This window comes from Battus philenor, unplaced genomic scaffold (assembly GCF_028537555.1).
Source record: "Battus philenor isolate CCGP_79_NKW_IND1 unplaced genomic scaffold, ilBatPhil1.0.hap1 SCAF_13, whole genome shotgun sequence".
Classification (NCBI taxonomy): domain Eukaryota; kingdom Metazoa; phylum Arthropoda; class Insecta; order Lepidoptera; family Papilionidae; genus Battus; species Battus philenor.
In genome coordinates, this window is record NW_027181675.1 from 9,620,923 (window position 1) to 9,635,859 (window position 14,937).

General features: G+C 31.3%; 2 protein-coding genes and 1 long non-coding RNA gene across 5 annotated transcripts in view; 2 read left to right on the forward strand and 1 right to left on the reverse strand.

Annotated features, from left to right (window-relative positions):
• Nucleotides 1-183: 183 nt before the first annotated feature.
• Rnb (R and B) lies at nucleotides 184-12,000 on the reverse strand. Of its 2 annotated transcripts, none has more exons than XM_068777280.1 (12): nucleotides 11,683-12,000; nucleotides 10,769-10,995; nucleotides 9,091-9,319; nucleotides 8,833-9,001; nucleotides 7,928-8,098; nucleotides 6,676-7,106; nucleotides 6,259-6,595; nucleotides 5,927-6,121; nucleotides 5,402-5,639; nucleotides 5,223-5,331; nucleotides 4,058-4,203; nucleotides 184-3,357 (listed from the first exon to the last, which is right to left on the reverse strand). In XM_068777280.1, exons 1-12 carry the CDS (start codon nucleotides 11,926-11,928, stop codon nucleotides 2,598-2,600), a joined length of 3,258 nt encoding a protein of 1,085 aa, XP_068633381.1. In that variant the 5' UTR covers nucleotides 11,929-12,000; the 3' UTR covers nucleotides 184-2,597. The 2 variants fall into 2 exon arrangements, with proteins under 2 accessions (XP_068633381.1, XP_068633382.1); XM_068777281.1 differs by having other exon boundaries at nucleotides 10,769-10,933; nucleotides 11,683-11,787.
• Nucleotides 7,913-9,401, forward strand: LOC137933354 (uncharacterized). Its single transcript, XR_011109126.1, has 3 exons — nucleotides 7,913-8,002; nucleotides 8,502-9,027; nucleotides 9,201-9,401. It is a non-coding gene; the product is annotated as an uncharacterized lncRNA (long non-coding RNA).
• Nucleotides 12,001-13,259: 1,259 nt separating the features above from the next.
• Nucleotides 13,260-14,937, forward strand: part of RhoGAP1A (Rho GTPase activating protein at 1A) — a 30,789-nt gene continuing 29,111 nt past the window's right edge. For both annotated transcript variants that reach the window (XM_068777549.1, XM_068777550.1), the window contains exon 1: nucleotides 13,260-13,657. In XM_068777549.1, the coding sequence (XP_068633650.1) occupies nucleotides 13,379-13,657 (279 nt within the window). In that variant the 5' untranslated portion in view covers nucleotides 13,260-13,378. The remainder of the gene's footprint in view (nucleotides 13,658-14,937) is intronic.

A 14,937-nucleotide genomic window follows, 5' to 3' on the forward strand; every position in this document is an offset into this window, starting at 1 on the left:
CATATTAGTCTTAAAAATCTTCTGGCAGTAACAATAAATGCTAACACCCAATTTATTTACTTTTGGTATATAACTTCAATGAAGCAGCATGTCGAGTTCATATTTATTGAAGACATTTTAAAAAAATACAAAGCAATTTATTTTAAAATAACTATTGATTGGATAATGTAATTCATTGTCCATACTTTTTAAGAGTACAAAATAAATTAATTTATGAACCATAAATATTCTAATTAAAAATTTATCCTACATATTTATCCTAATGCTGTAAAAATAACCGAATTAGGTACTTTAAAAGAGAAGTTGCTTTCCAAGTCAAAAAACAAATTGCAAATAAAATTATCACATAATTGATTTTATCTCCAACAAATACTCACCCCACACCTTATTCACTAAATAGTGGATATTGCATCTATCAATGAGAAATTACTTACTAAATTAATGCTTAAAGAAAATATTTTTGCAAATTCATATGTAGTTTTTAACCATGACCTATTGGGAATTATCACTCCATACAGATTGTGAAAAAATATAAAAAAATGTAATAATTAATAAAAAAAAAATTAATAAAGTAATTTGAAATGTGCAGTTGACTCTGTAGATATTGAATATAATACTCATTTAGTAGTGTCACCTTATATGTTACGCATTTTTAGCAGATGATACCATATAAGGTGAATAATGTAATTTAGTTAAAGAGAGATTGCTTATAGTTGTAAAAGCTTTAAAAGGGTGAAGCTGTTTTAAAACGCGCCACCCACGTGTCCGTGTGCGACATAATGCCACACTCATCGGTGACTCAAACCGATCTTCTTCCAACTCCGATATCTATTCAGCTAAAATATATTCGGAGAAAAGGATCGAATTTTTTTTTTCGAAAAACCAGTAGACAACAATTAATCAATGTAACACGTCAGGCGATGCATCTGTACTAGATTTTTTTATTAATTTATCAGCTCGCAGATTTCGAATCCTCGAGCCCTGAGTCCGAAGGCGTCATAGAAGCCAGAACGGCTAACAGCGTCCAGCACCAATCGAATATAGCCAAAAGGGTGTATGTATAGATCAATTGTCAGTAAAAAAAGATAGTGTTTAAAGTATGTGTCATTCTGCATAAAGTAATCAACTTTAAAATATGCCTTATTGAAAAGCGTCAGGCTAACAACTTCTCGCAAATAAATAGTATATAATAATTTATTCCAATATGTAGTAATCCGGATTTTGAAAACGTTTTTTCTTTCCCTGTTAATATTACATTATTTATTGTTTTTGATACCATTAACTTAAGGATAAAGTGTACAATGCATTAATTGACAACAAATGAGCTATACATTCACACATTCAAAGCTTTTACACCTATAACCATCCACCCTGTACACAGTATACATTTTAGCCGGAAAATATTTAAATTTTTAGGTAAACTATATAGGCCATTATTCAATTCAATAAAAATTAAAACAAAAAAAATCATAAATATCACTAGTTTCGATAAGTAGACAAATTTTTCTATACACCCTATTTGATTTAAAAACCCACTAAATAATATTACTTGGATGAAGTTGAATGTAATAGGTAATTTTATTAGTTTAGGCGTGGATATATAAATACTTGAATCATTATCATCATTTCACGCACGTCCACACTGGACAGGCTTCCTTCATAGACTTTCAACAGACTGGTTGGAAATCGGCTTGCAAATAGCGTCTAGTGGGTGGACTTATGCGTCCGTGGCGTCTACGCCCGGACTTGTCAACACATATATACATCATAAAATATAATAATTTATATAAAATAACAGTGGTTCGAAAAATACATTTGAAAATAACGGTTTTATTATATAATTAAAGTAATTCATCACATAACTCGTAAACAGATTGCACATTTGGATGCGTATTTACCTAAACTAGAAGTATTGGTTCATTAACGGAGACACAAAAATTCGTGTCGAAAAAATTCCGTCCATGCTACTACGTGAGACAAAAAACCACGCTCGGTTGTATAGTATCAGTTAATTGGTATTAATGAGTAATGCCCTTTCCATAATAAGATTAATAACTTTAGGGAAATACACACTATAAAGAAGTTATAATCCCGCAATAAAAAAATTACAGAAAATTTTAACACTAAACAATGTAAATTGCCCTGCATACCGTGACTCAATATTGTGTTGTCAAATAGTTCATAATGAGTACACTCTGAAGATTGATGTAAAGGTAATATTAAAATATCATGTAACTTAATTTTATTTATCACTATGCATTAATATATATGACACTAATTCCATTATGAATTATTAACAATTTTTAAGGACAAGTAATGGCAAATCTGATAGGCCGACTCTGGCAACCGATCGAGCGAGCTTCGGGTCCTCTAGCGCACCATAGAATCAAAATACTAAAGGGTCTCAAGTGATTCCTCAATATGAGGTTTCCTCTCGGAGGAAATTACGATCACAAAAGAAATATTAAATGTGAAGTCCTAAACAGAAATTCTTACGGAAGCTCTTCAGTTGTGAAAAAAACACTGCAAATTACTAGAAGAAATTAAAAAATCTATAAAAATCATGTATAACTTTACATAGATAAGAATATAATACTTTACTTCACCAGCTGTCGTACAATCATAGATTTTATATCATCGAGCCATTGTTCCTTGTATTTTAGGTTGAGAATGTTTTTGAAACATTGTGTACGCTGTTGTTCACACATCTTTCCGGTAAGTAGATACGCGACTGCTTCAACGCACAAAAATCCCATACCATCACTTAATGACCATATGTAAATTTTATCTGCTGTGTCCGGTAACAGTTGGAACTGTAAAATAGCGCTGCTTAATAACTCTTTAAGTTTTTCAAATAAAAATCTGTCGGCCAGTAGCAACACTTCTAGATTAGTCTCCAAGCTATCTGTCATGGGAAAAATTTGTACATCGCTCTTGGGATTATTCATTCCGCAATGTAGAAGTGTAAATAAATATTCGAGAGCCGCTTTGGAAACGTTTTTCAGTCGCACACATTTTTCAACAGATTCTTTAAAGCATCCCATTAACATTGCGCTGAACACGTCAGAGTTTTGACATAGAAACACTTTGTTAGCATGTACTATTGACATGTCGTCTAACTCGAAAGTAACAATTTCATCTACAGACAGGTTGTCCAGCACCGGGTCATAACTTACAGAGACTTTATCTTTAAACCTGATCTCTAATATTTTGGGATCCTTTATATGTACATTATTCGCTAATTTAACTAAAGCAGTTACGCAGTCTTGGATATCTTCTTTGGATTCAGATATAATGGTAAACAAAAGATTCAAAGCGCTGCAATCCATAAAATATTTCTTCAGTGCCTTTTCAGTTCTGAAAAATTATAAAATTATATTTTTATTTGGTTGACACTAATCACAAAAATTGTTGACTCCTAATAGACAATTATCTATTTTTTTAATTGTGACGAGCGGTGATTTCATTAGAAAGGAGTAGGTAAAAATTAAATTAATTTAAAGAGATGTCTCACACCGTAAAGGCTGTCTGATAAATACATTATAAGTAAAGAAATGAGTTTATGATGTAATTTTTTGCCTTTGCTAAACGTGTTTGATTTTTTCCTATTCTAAATGAAACTTATATTATCATCACCGACATCACCATGTCACCGGATAGACGCGTCTCCCAAAAAAAAAACTGAAAACTTAAACTTTTACCTCATAACAATAGATATTATATAAACAAACATTTGTTTTAAAATATCTCTAATGCGAACGTTATCCTCGCATTTCAGTTTCGAGGCAAGTTTCTGGATTAATTTTTCAGCGTTCTTGAAATATTTTGTGACAGAACCGCAATAAAGTAGTGGGGCACATTGTTCGCGACTCACGATTTGCTGAACCCTAGTTTAGTGGTTAAGGTTTGTGGGAATTGTGAATCGCGAGTTTTGTGTAATATGTAACATAACATCAGGGCTTCTCGGATACGGTAAAGTAAAATTAAAGAGAAAGCTTGTGTTTTAATTTTGATCTGATCAAAAGGTAAAAATGTGTTATATGAAATATTCACCAACCTTACTACATACGGTAGAGTCAAAGAAAGTGTTTGTTTCATATGGGAGGTCCCTTTGAGTAGTTGATAACTGATCTCGCCAATTCCATAGCTTGACTCTGCGAGTATGGTCAACTGAGCAAGTAGTTTTACGCTTAACCTAACAATCTAAAAAAAATCTACAAGTAAATTATCACACAAGAAAAAATAGTTATTATTTTCCTCGAACATAAGAAACAATACCAAATACATTAAAGAACCAAGAATATTCATTTTATAACATATAACCTATGTAACACTACTATAGTGCTACCGAAACCGCTGTACCACTTCGAGGTATAAACGAGGTGATACTGGAGAGAGTATCGGCCGCTCCGTTCCGACCTTCTGCAGTCAACGCTCAAGGCGGCGGCGCTAATTCTTCCTTCATAAGGTGCGTATAATATACTACATTTGTCTATAAAAAGAATTCACTGGCACCGGGATTTCACTATGCATTATGATTATTTTTTAAATTCATGACATCTAACAAAAATCACAAAATCTGTGTTATAATCGTGCGCAATTTAAATTAATGCTTATAGTCAATTGGTATTTATAAATTTTGCCAAATATATATTATTTATCATTGGCTTCTCGGTTTATATTTTATTATTGACCTAGCCTTTAACATGATGACAAGCTGTAAAAATTACGGCTATGTCTCACCATAGTTGTCCTTTGAGTGAATGGCTCAAGATATAAAGGTCGTGGGACTTTACTAGTGAAAACTCTCACATAATTTCTTTTCAATTTTGCGTGCGAAGGATTTGGTGGAAGAGAAATGGTGAATTGTTCGGCCAATTCTCATCATTTAGAAAATGTAGAATCTATATAGTTTTCATTTCGTGTATCAACAAAATAGATTTTATTAGGTTGATTTGCCATTAAATATTTATTAAAGCAATGTTAATACATCATCATATCAGCCGATAGATGCCCACCGCAATGCATAGGCCTACCCCAAAGATCGCATTAACTATGTCGTCAATCTAACCAGTGGGGAGCCAACTACGCTCGCTGCGCCTACCGTCTCGTAGTCGCTATACGAGAATCTTAAGACCCCAACAGCAATTGGCACAATGTACAAGCAATAAAGTATAATTTTGAATAATTAAATGATTTAATAATTCTTAACAGAAACTCACCTGCTTACATTGCTGACATTTTGTGGGTGGGTGCTTTGAACTTATAGACATTGTATATAATCTAAGCGCTAATCTATGTTTTAATATGCTCATTAGACACAAAGCATTACTGCAAAAAATTTCGTTGTATAATTAACATTACATAATTTAAGAAATTAAAATTAACGGAGAAATATTACCTTAACACTCTTGCCAGAATTCGAGCCGCTCTACCCAGTGGTCTCTTACATCTTTCAACGTAGTCGAGCAAAGCGTTCAAACATTCTCGCCCCGTTAACAAGTCTAATGTATGATTCGGTACTGCTTCTTCCCGAATACTGCCGTACGTGCATGCGCCGTGCGACACGCGGAATAACAGAACTAATACGCAAGCTATATTTGATGATTTGGCGTTAATGTCGATTTTTTTAGCATCCTCTGTAAATAAGGATTTTTTTAAATATGTAGGTCAATGTGGCCTGAGCATATAAACAACTTAAACAATGGAATGTCGTGGTGGTTACTTGCCATCGCTGTTTAGGAACTAATATTACAAATACGCTTCCAGCTACAAAAATAATAAATAACATTCTTCTTCATTATCAACTGAAGATGAGAAGAAAAAAGATCCAAAAATGCCTTAAATATTTTAAATGTTCAATTCTGATTTGGACATAACTCTAAAATTTCAAATAGAAGACAATTAAGTAAAATAACAAGATCACCTTCTGATGTTCCTTCTTCATCTACACTTTCATCGTCGTCCATAATAAGGTCGTCTAAGTCGTGGGCAACTTGGGTCGCATCTAATTCGAGAACTTTCTCTCCAGTTGTTAAATTGACCGCACCGTCTCCTGTCTCTCCTTCTTGCTCACTACATACTGGAGAGTATCGACCCGAGATCTCCGAATCAGAACTATCTGCTCAGAAATGGAAAGAAAAAACTTCATCATATGAGAGTCGCATTTATTAATCGCGATTATTAATTTATAGTCCTTAGTTAAAAATATATTATTACTATTATTATAAAAAGATTTCAATAATAATTATGAATTACCTTGATTGTTACTAAATGGTGAAGTGGGGCTCCCAGAACTGGAGGGACTCCATTGATATTCCGTCCAGTATGGTGATGACGAACTACCTTCCCCTGTGCTGGAATTAGACTGAGGACTCCAGTCCCACCGTGCCCGTTTTATCGATGAAAATCCTCTGTATTCTGGACTAAAGCCTGATTGGTTGCCATCAGAATAAGGGGATAATAGAAATTGATCAGTTCGATCAGGGCTCATGGCTACTTGCGCTTGAGAATTTAAAGGCCATTCTGGACTTTTAGGTTCCCAATAAACGCCGGCTGACCAATCTTTACTTGCCATTTTAATTAGTTGAGATTTCTGAAGAAAAGCATATTATTAACACAAATTAAATTATTTGTACCAATAAAATTTTATCATACAACCATGATTTAACTTACTTTTTTTAAATACTTGGGACTACCGGATCTAGCCCTTTTTAAACATTTACGCTTTGGTTGGGGATTTTCATCCTCGCTTTGACTATCGTCAGTGGCATCAGTATCTATGGCATCCACAAAGCCAACTATCATGTTATCTCTTTCTATTACTACTTTTAACTCATCTCCACTCTTCGAAGTTGGCTGCCCTTTGCGTCTCAAAAATAAACCCTTCCCTTCAAAAGGCGCACTTAATTGTTCTATTGGGTTTTGTTTAATGGCAGTAAAATCATCCTTAGATTTAGTGTCCTTCACTTTAATTGTTTTATTTAGTTCACTTATTGAATTAACATCTTCCAAAATATTATGTTCAAAATCCATAGTTCTGAGATAATCAGTCAATTTATCAGTGAGTAAACTAATTAGACCTTCATTAACTAAGATTTGGAATGCTGAAAATTAATAAGATGATTTCATCAAACTTAGTCATTTAGATGGAGAAAATTTTTTATTAACATATTGTTGTCCGGTCACGAGTTTTTATGGCTGAACGTTGCTAACCGGCCACGAGTAAACTCGTGATACGTTTTTTTTTCGCATCGCTGTTGTTTTCTTTGTTGGCGACAATATGGTGCAATTGTTGGTCAGTATAACACAAGCTGTTTTTCCCGCTTATGATATTCCCGCCAAATCTTTGTTGAAAAAATACTTAATAATTTAAAAAAACGATGACGGACGTAAGGAAATTTTTTTTAATTAATTATACGCGGGTGCTTTATCTGATTGTCCGTGTGATTATGAAGTAAATTGTAGTAACAGTGAAAATGATACTGTATCAGAAGGGAGCCACTTTGGTATTATGCCAGCGAAACATCAAAAAGGATATATAAAAGCATTAGATAGTGACGACGATTTGGAAGTAGAGTGGAACGAACATGATATTACACCAAACTTACAGAATTATTTAACTATTCCTGGTGCAACTATTGAACTTGGTGAAGCTCCGACTTTAAGTAGGGTAACGGTTAATTTTTTTTTTATTTAGTCTTTACGCGGATCAATTTGTACCATTTTCAAGTAAAAGAGTTACCTAAAATTTCTGCTAATTCGGTACCACGCCGGTGACATGAGATAAATTTTCAGTAAAATGGCTCGTCAACAATGTGTATAACAATATCAAAGAACTACTTTTACAAACTAAAAATTTTAGATTAAATTATCGAATATCTAGTATATGAATATATTAATAACTTTTTAAATAAAAAATACATACATGAGTCATCAAAAACGTATTGAAGTAAAGCATGCATTGCATATGGGTTGACTCGAGCCGCGGAGACTAATAAAGGTAAACCACCACAGTGTCTTAAACGAGATCGATTTACGGATTCACCACTTAACTGTGCAAGTGCTTTTGCCGAGCCTTCCGGCCACCATGCTACATCTGGATAAAAATAAAAAGGGAAAAACAATTAAATCGCAAATTTCAATAGTTAAAATTTAATCTTTCAGTGAATCTCTTGCATAAATCTTACTAAACTAAATAACACATAAAGCATAATCTTACTAAAATATATGGACAAAAAATAAAATCCATTGCCAAACTTGGTCTAGGCAATTAACTCACACTTTACAATTTATTTTACTTTTGAATAAATGGATGATTAAAATAATGTCATCTATTACTTTTTTATTTTATATTAGATTTCTTTAGAAAAATTATATTTTATACAGTACAAGGCAGCATGCACTTGTCCAAAGTTTACTACCTTAATATGACAAAATATATACCACAGTCATTATTATACTGTTGAACACAATGTAATGCTAATCATTTTTATTTTCAGATGAAGTGATCTAGCGGTTTTGAATATTAAATTACAGATTGAACTGATATCTTGAAATCTGGAGCCCTAAGGTTTTAGAGCGAAGACCACATAAGCACAACAGCAAGGCAGACAGATGAGGGTTAATAGCCTCAAAAAACATTGAATCTAGGCCGCTTTTGGTCGGTGTTACTGGAAATCTACAGGGGAGCATATGTCTAGCAGTGAACGAATGGGTGAAATGATGATTTAACATCAAATTTAATAATTAATAGAAATTCAAATTAATAGAAGAAAATATAAAAAAAATAATAGAAGAAAAAATGAAATTAATAGAAGCTGATTAAGTTACCTGAAAGTTTTTGCAAAATGTTAACTAAACATTCTACTATTCCTGCTGTACCCAAGTGAGGCCTACAAGTTGAGACATAACATAGATTTATTAGACATTTCAACGCCGTCGATTCATATAATTTTGTTAGTGCAACTAAACATTGATAGCCTCTGCCATCTCCTTGTATCTAAAAATAAGGTGAAAAATGGAGAGGTAAATAAAAAGTTAATTCCTGTTATATATATATTAAAACGTAAATTAATAAACTGATCTTACCTGTTCAGCACAATTGGGATTTGCATATGTAGTGAAATTTCCCAAACATTTTAGGATACCTGTGATAAGCTCTTCTTGACTTTTTTTCATCTCCTCTATTTCTTTTTCAGGGTTTGGCGACTTTATAATACCAAGTGATTCACATTGTACTGTTAACAGTATTGCTACACACCTAACAGCATTAGTACTTAACATTTCTTCCCTCTTCTCAGCTACCATCCAAAGTTGTCTAAATTAAATAAAAACTTCATAATCAGAGGTATGTTTGTTCAGACCTTGTCACAATTTTAGTAGTACGTCATCTCTTTTTTTACCCGGGAGAAATGTTCCTCAGAAAAATGTGCAAAAAAATTGTTCAAAAAATACGTACTTTTATATTACAATATGTTTGGAGACATATCCCACAACTTTATAATATATATAAATTTAATATTTTTCCGTATAAAATATGTAATAAAGATCTCCATATTAAATAAGTATTTGTAAAACAAAACAATTTTAAGAGAAATAAATAAAATAAAATTAGTGTACAGTAAATTTCAATCACTGGTTACAAACAGAAGAAAGTAAAAACCACTTTTGCAAATATTCATCCTTATTTCAAAAACTGGTAAATGTGTATATAAAATTAATTTACAGCAGAACCCTGGCAGATGACTAATTATGTTGAAATGCATTGATGAAAATTGCAGAGAAACCAGCATGTCCTAGGAAATGATTTTAAAAACATATGATATACATGATAATATATTACTTTTACCATGTAAATATATGGCTTGTCTTTAAGACAAATAACCTGAATCAAAGGTTTTCTTAACAAACAGTATCTCTGTGTAATGATTCGATCACCACAAACATAAGTCAAAATATTTATTAACAGTATTTCTGTTACATAACAGCAGCTTTTGATCAATAAGTATATTTGTATCTAAGTTTACAGTAGACAGAAAACCATTGCAGATCAAATACATGCAATACTCATAGAACTTTCAGAATGAGAGAAAGGCTGCTTTTGGCCTTATACAAATCACAACTTAACCTTGTGTAGAGTACAGCAGCTATATTTAAACATCAACTACTATCATGAGACTTGGAGAGAGTTAGTCAGTCTTGGAGAGAGGTAGTCATGTATTATGTATTGTTAAAATATAAAGTTATAAATAAAAATTATACTGCTTTTATCTCAAGAATCACATCTCATTTATATCAAAGCCCAAGATTTACTTTTATCAGATGCTTATTAAGATAACGCTCTGTCCATCCCTACCCCTAACAATAAGGCCAACCTCAGTTCTTCATGAACTACTCTTTTGACCAGTTCAAAAACATAACTGAATGGCTAACATATTTTATGCCACCTGTGTTGCTTTAATAAGCACTTGTATCTCAGTAGCATCTTGTTTATAATTTGTCTGTTATATAGTCTTATTTTCTGATTTTGCTGGAGGTGAATAATCTTACTTTAGATGTAACTGCCATAGTACACCACATTTTGGGCTTCTGTGTCACCTTTAATTAATTATAAATGGAACCAATTAAATTTCCTTTTTATTTTAAGATTGTTCAATATTTCCTATATCAAAATTATTTTAATATTTTGTGAATAGTATTTAAAATTTAATTTTAGAAGTAAATTTCAAAGAATATATGACCAGAGAAAAAATAAAATAAAACTTACCTTATTGCACGAACAGCCATGGTCAATGTAGCAAAAGAAGTATTTTTGTCTCTGCTTTCAATTAAAGCAACAAGTGCAGCTACGGCCCCATGGTTGTGTAGACCCTCTGCATTTGTATGCCTTTGTGCTAAGTTGCCCATCACACGACATGTCCTACCAAGGATACTGTCCCGGCAAACAGTCTTTAATATTGATACTAAAGGACCAAAGATGTTTAATTTGCCAACCTAACAAAATATGATAAGTAGTATAGTGAGTGTTCGTTTCAATCTATAATTCAATAGAAAAATCTGTACATAATTCTCAGTCAATGTCAATGGTTAATTTATATATATATATATATATATATATATATATATATATATATATAAGTTAAAAAATTCCATTAAACTTTCAATATATTACCAGATTCCATTAACTTAACTATGTTAGAAGAAAAATTTATTTTCTCAGATTTTTAATAATGTAAATAATATAGCCTATTTCTTTCTATTATAAGAATGCAAAGGATATATAAAAAATATAAAAATAAAAAGTTCTATTTTAAATTTGATTTATATAGTATTTTAATGTAATGAAATCTATTTTGAAAGCAGGCATAGAAATAAAAAAAAATAATAATGGTTTAATCACTAAATAATTTTTCAGTTAGGGTTGTATTCTGCTCTTTTGACTAATTGCATCAGAAATTGTTTCACTGAGTAGGAAAATTATTTTTTGTAACCAATTGTGACTGTTTGTGGGATTTTTTTTAAAGTTCCTGTACACTTTACCAAAACAGCTTTAAGTGACTTTAGGTTTTGACTTTAAATTTCAGAATCTTTGGTTTGTAGACACAAACCAAAGATGATTATTTAAAGATTTAATAAATAATGGTTTAACATATAATACTAAAATATAATTATTTTACGTACCATAAGGCTACTTTTTTCATCTAAGCAACAATTGCCAAGTATACTTAAAGTTATATCAAGAATCTTTTCATTTGGTTTTCGAAGATGAGGTAACAAGTTTTCTAAACCACCACAATCTCTAAATATTTTCATACCCTTATCATTAGAGATTACATTATTTTTTATTTTTATAAGGGTGTCTTGGATACGACTGGATGATGTCGATTTTAGACTATCTACGATCGATTTCACGTGATTCTTATCCATCTTCGATATTTAATTAAGTACATTCATAACATTATTGAGTATATGGTAATCTAAATTAATAAAATATTTTTTGTTTACACCCCACGGAGAAAAAAGATTGTGACATTGACGTTTTTCACTGCCACAAAAATATCTATGAAATAAGGTTTCTCGGAACGTTTGTAGTGTCAATTCACATATTGAACGTTCAAGAAATCCAAATGAGAAGAACAAAATGATATAGCACGTCGATTCAATAGTAAAATCTCAATTAGAAAATTCCATAAAATTAGCACCATGTAAATAAGCCAAAGGGCTCCCCACATACACTGGCTAAAGTACACTACGAACTTGAAAAAATCAATACACAATCAACGATTGAATACTAATACCGATGTTGATGTGACGATTAGGTTTTATTTTTGATGAGATTTTTGTTCAAAGGACCCGATCCATTTCGGTTCTGATCCGAACCATTTGAATTCTATATAGTTAATGGGAATAAAATAAAAGAATGCCAATTTTTTGATAATTTCAAAATAAAATTATAAAGAATCTGTCTATAATCTAACTACCGACGTTTGACTTCTTGATAAATAATTAAAGCTTAAAAATTATAGCTTTTTCTTAAAAAGTTACAGCCTCCTAATTAAGAAACAGCTGTTTTTTTTTTTAAATTTAGAATTGGGAAGTTGTAAAAGCTTTTAGTTAAACTTAGAAGTTGCAAATAAGGTTTCTAGCTTTAATAAAACAAACGGTCTAATAAAAATGTGTTTTGCTGAAACAATGATTTCGAGATGTCTTAGCCAACGCCTCCGTGTTCTCACGCCATAAATTTTATTTAGTTCGGTTGTCTCCGGATAAAATACCCAAAGTAGCAAAGAGGAAAATTGTGTAGCTAAGGTTGAAATGTTTGTTCTTATTGCTGTCTTCGATTTGTACTCTGTCTTGTTATGTTATTTTTTCATGTTTAAATTGTGTTACATTTTAATTAACTTACTACTTGGCGACTGGACATTTGTTTACGAATCGATTTTCTCTATTACAATGATTAAACGATGCTTCACGTTCGCTAATAAACTCTAAATATAACAAGTGCTTTTATTTCAAATTAAAAAAATTAAGTTTCTTTTACCATCATTACTTTTTTAGTTTTCAATCTGATTTAAGGAACTTTATTATTTTTTTCTGCTCTGTTCTTATTATACATTCTTTCAGATTTTTAAAAGTGTATATTTTAATTTGATGTGGACAAAATATCAGAAATTTTTTTACCGATACACTCTTTTATTTTGTTCTAGGCTTTATGGAATATAGGCTATAGTCTGACATGACAATATTAAAAAATAGAGTGAAGATAAAAAAAATTGCAGTTGGAAATGACAGAATTTCTGATTGGTTTTTTATACTGAAACTACTGCGATTGATAATATTTGTAACATAAAATTGTCATGAAATCGTTTTGTGAGAGATGAGTGTCTTCGGAGATTTCCAGCGCGTGTGGGTGCAACGATTTCCTGAAAGTGCTTTGCCAGCCGCTTGGGAAGAGGATGTCAGGGCCAATTTAGCTAAACATAAACAGAAAGTAGCTATACTTCGAGAAGAATTAGAAAAGGAAGAGTTTTATGTTGAGTATTTGGAGACTTTGCTATCAGATGTCGAAAAGCACAAAGCAGCTGCTCAAGGCAACAGGGCGGCGCCGCCCTCTGCTACCGACTCCAATGACGATAAGACGTCTGATAGCAAACAGGTACATCATTGTTATTATTGTTGATTTTATTTTTGCCTATAAAGTAAAAACCTAGCAGCCAAGTAGAATTTTCATATTAATAATATATTATGATGTTAATTTCTAAGTTTAAATTCTGAAATATGTTCAAGTTATTTAAAAACTTGACACATAATATCACATTAATACTAACACTAACATTTTGTTATTTAATGTCACATTAGAGATAGCAGGTATGAATCACATTGCATGTTGCATTAGTGGAATGTAATTTTAAGAAATAGCATTACAAATATGTTAATCATTACATAATTGATTAATGTTAATTTCACTAAACTTACAGTAGTGGTGAAAATAATGTTTTTACCTTTAACTGATTTTGATATTGATGTGTTAACTTCCAATTCAGTTTAACTGTATTTCTTTTAAGTATTATTAAATATGAAAAAATATTGAAGTGAAAATTAATGTTTATACACAGTTCTTTGATCTAGTAAGAGGTACATGGACAAAAAAATAAGATTCTAGTCAATTTGTTCATTATAAAATCTTTTCTGTTTTATTCTAGGTCTGTTAATTTTCAATATATCATTACAGCTAATACTTTAAAACAAGTAAATTGTTTAGGTTATTATTATTATAAAATATTCTTAAGCATTAAATCTACATTCTTTTTCTCTTAAAAACAATAGCAGAATATTAATCTGATAGTAAGTATTATAGTCTGCTAATAGCAGTAGTGTTACAATTAATAATATAATATTCTGTGTGACATCACTTGAGCATTTATTTTCTTGAATCATCAGTTCACCTTATTAGCTGTTCTAATCAACTGTTTTACTATGATTAGTAATAATAATTTCTCAGTTTACTTATGAAATACAAATGTAAAGCTAGAAACTATAAGTGCTTCAGACTATTGGTCATGGGTATGTCCATATGTCTTACTTATTTGGAGACATCCTCAACCACTCAATTATTGATGTTTGGTTTAATCTATTTATTGAGCTATTGTAGTATTATTTGATTTTTGATTTTAAATATTTTAATTAGGAGTTCCCAAGTAATGAGAACTTATTTTGTAGCTTTTTTTATTTTTGGTATAAACTCCTAACAAAAGAAGCATATCTTTATATCATCACATTAGTCTGTAAACATATATTAGACTGATCTTGTTGCTACATTAGATTTGATCAATTACACTCTTGTGACATAAAGGATTGTTCAAGTGGCTATTGTTATCAAAAATAAATCCAACAACAACAATTAACAAGTTTGAAAGTACCTTGGGCATGTGGATG

Excerpts from the sequence above, each read along its gene's own strand:
- Rnb (XM_068777280.1), bottom strand. The coding sequence starts at position 11,928 with ATGGATAAGAATCACGTGAAATCGATCGTAGATAGTCTAAAATCGACA. Across the intron at positions 5,332-5,401 it reads ATTCTGGCAAGAGTGTTAAG|TAATGCTTTGTGTCTAATGA; the intron begins GTAATATTTCTC and ends AATTTTTTGCAG. Across the intron at positions 4,204-5,222 it reads AATGTCAGCAATGTAAGCAG|ATTGTTAGGTTAAGCGTAAA; the intron begins GTGAGTTTCTGT and ends GATTTTTTTTAG.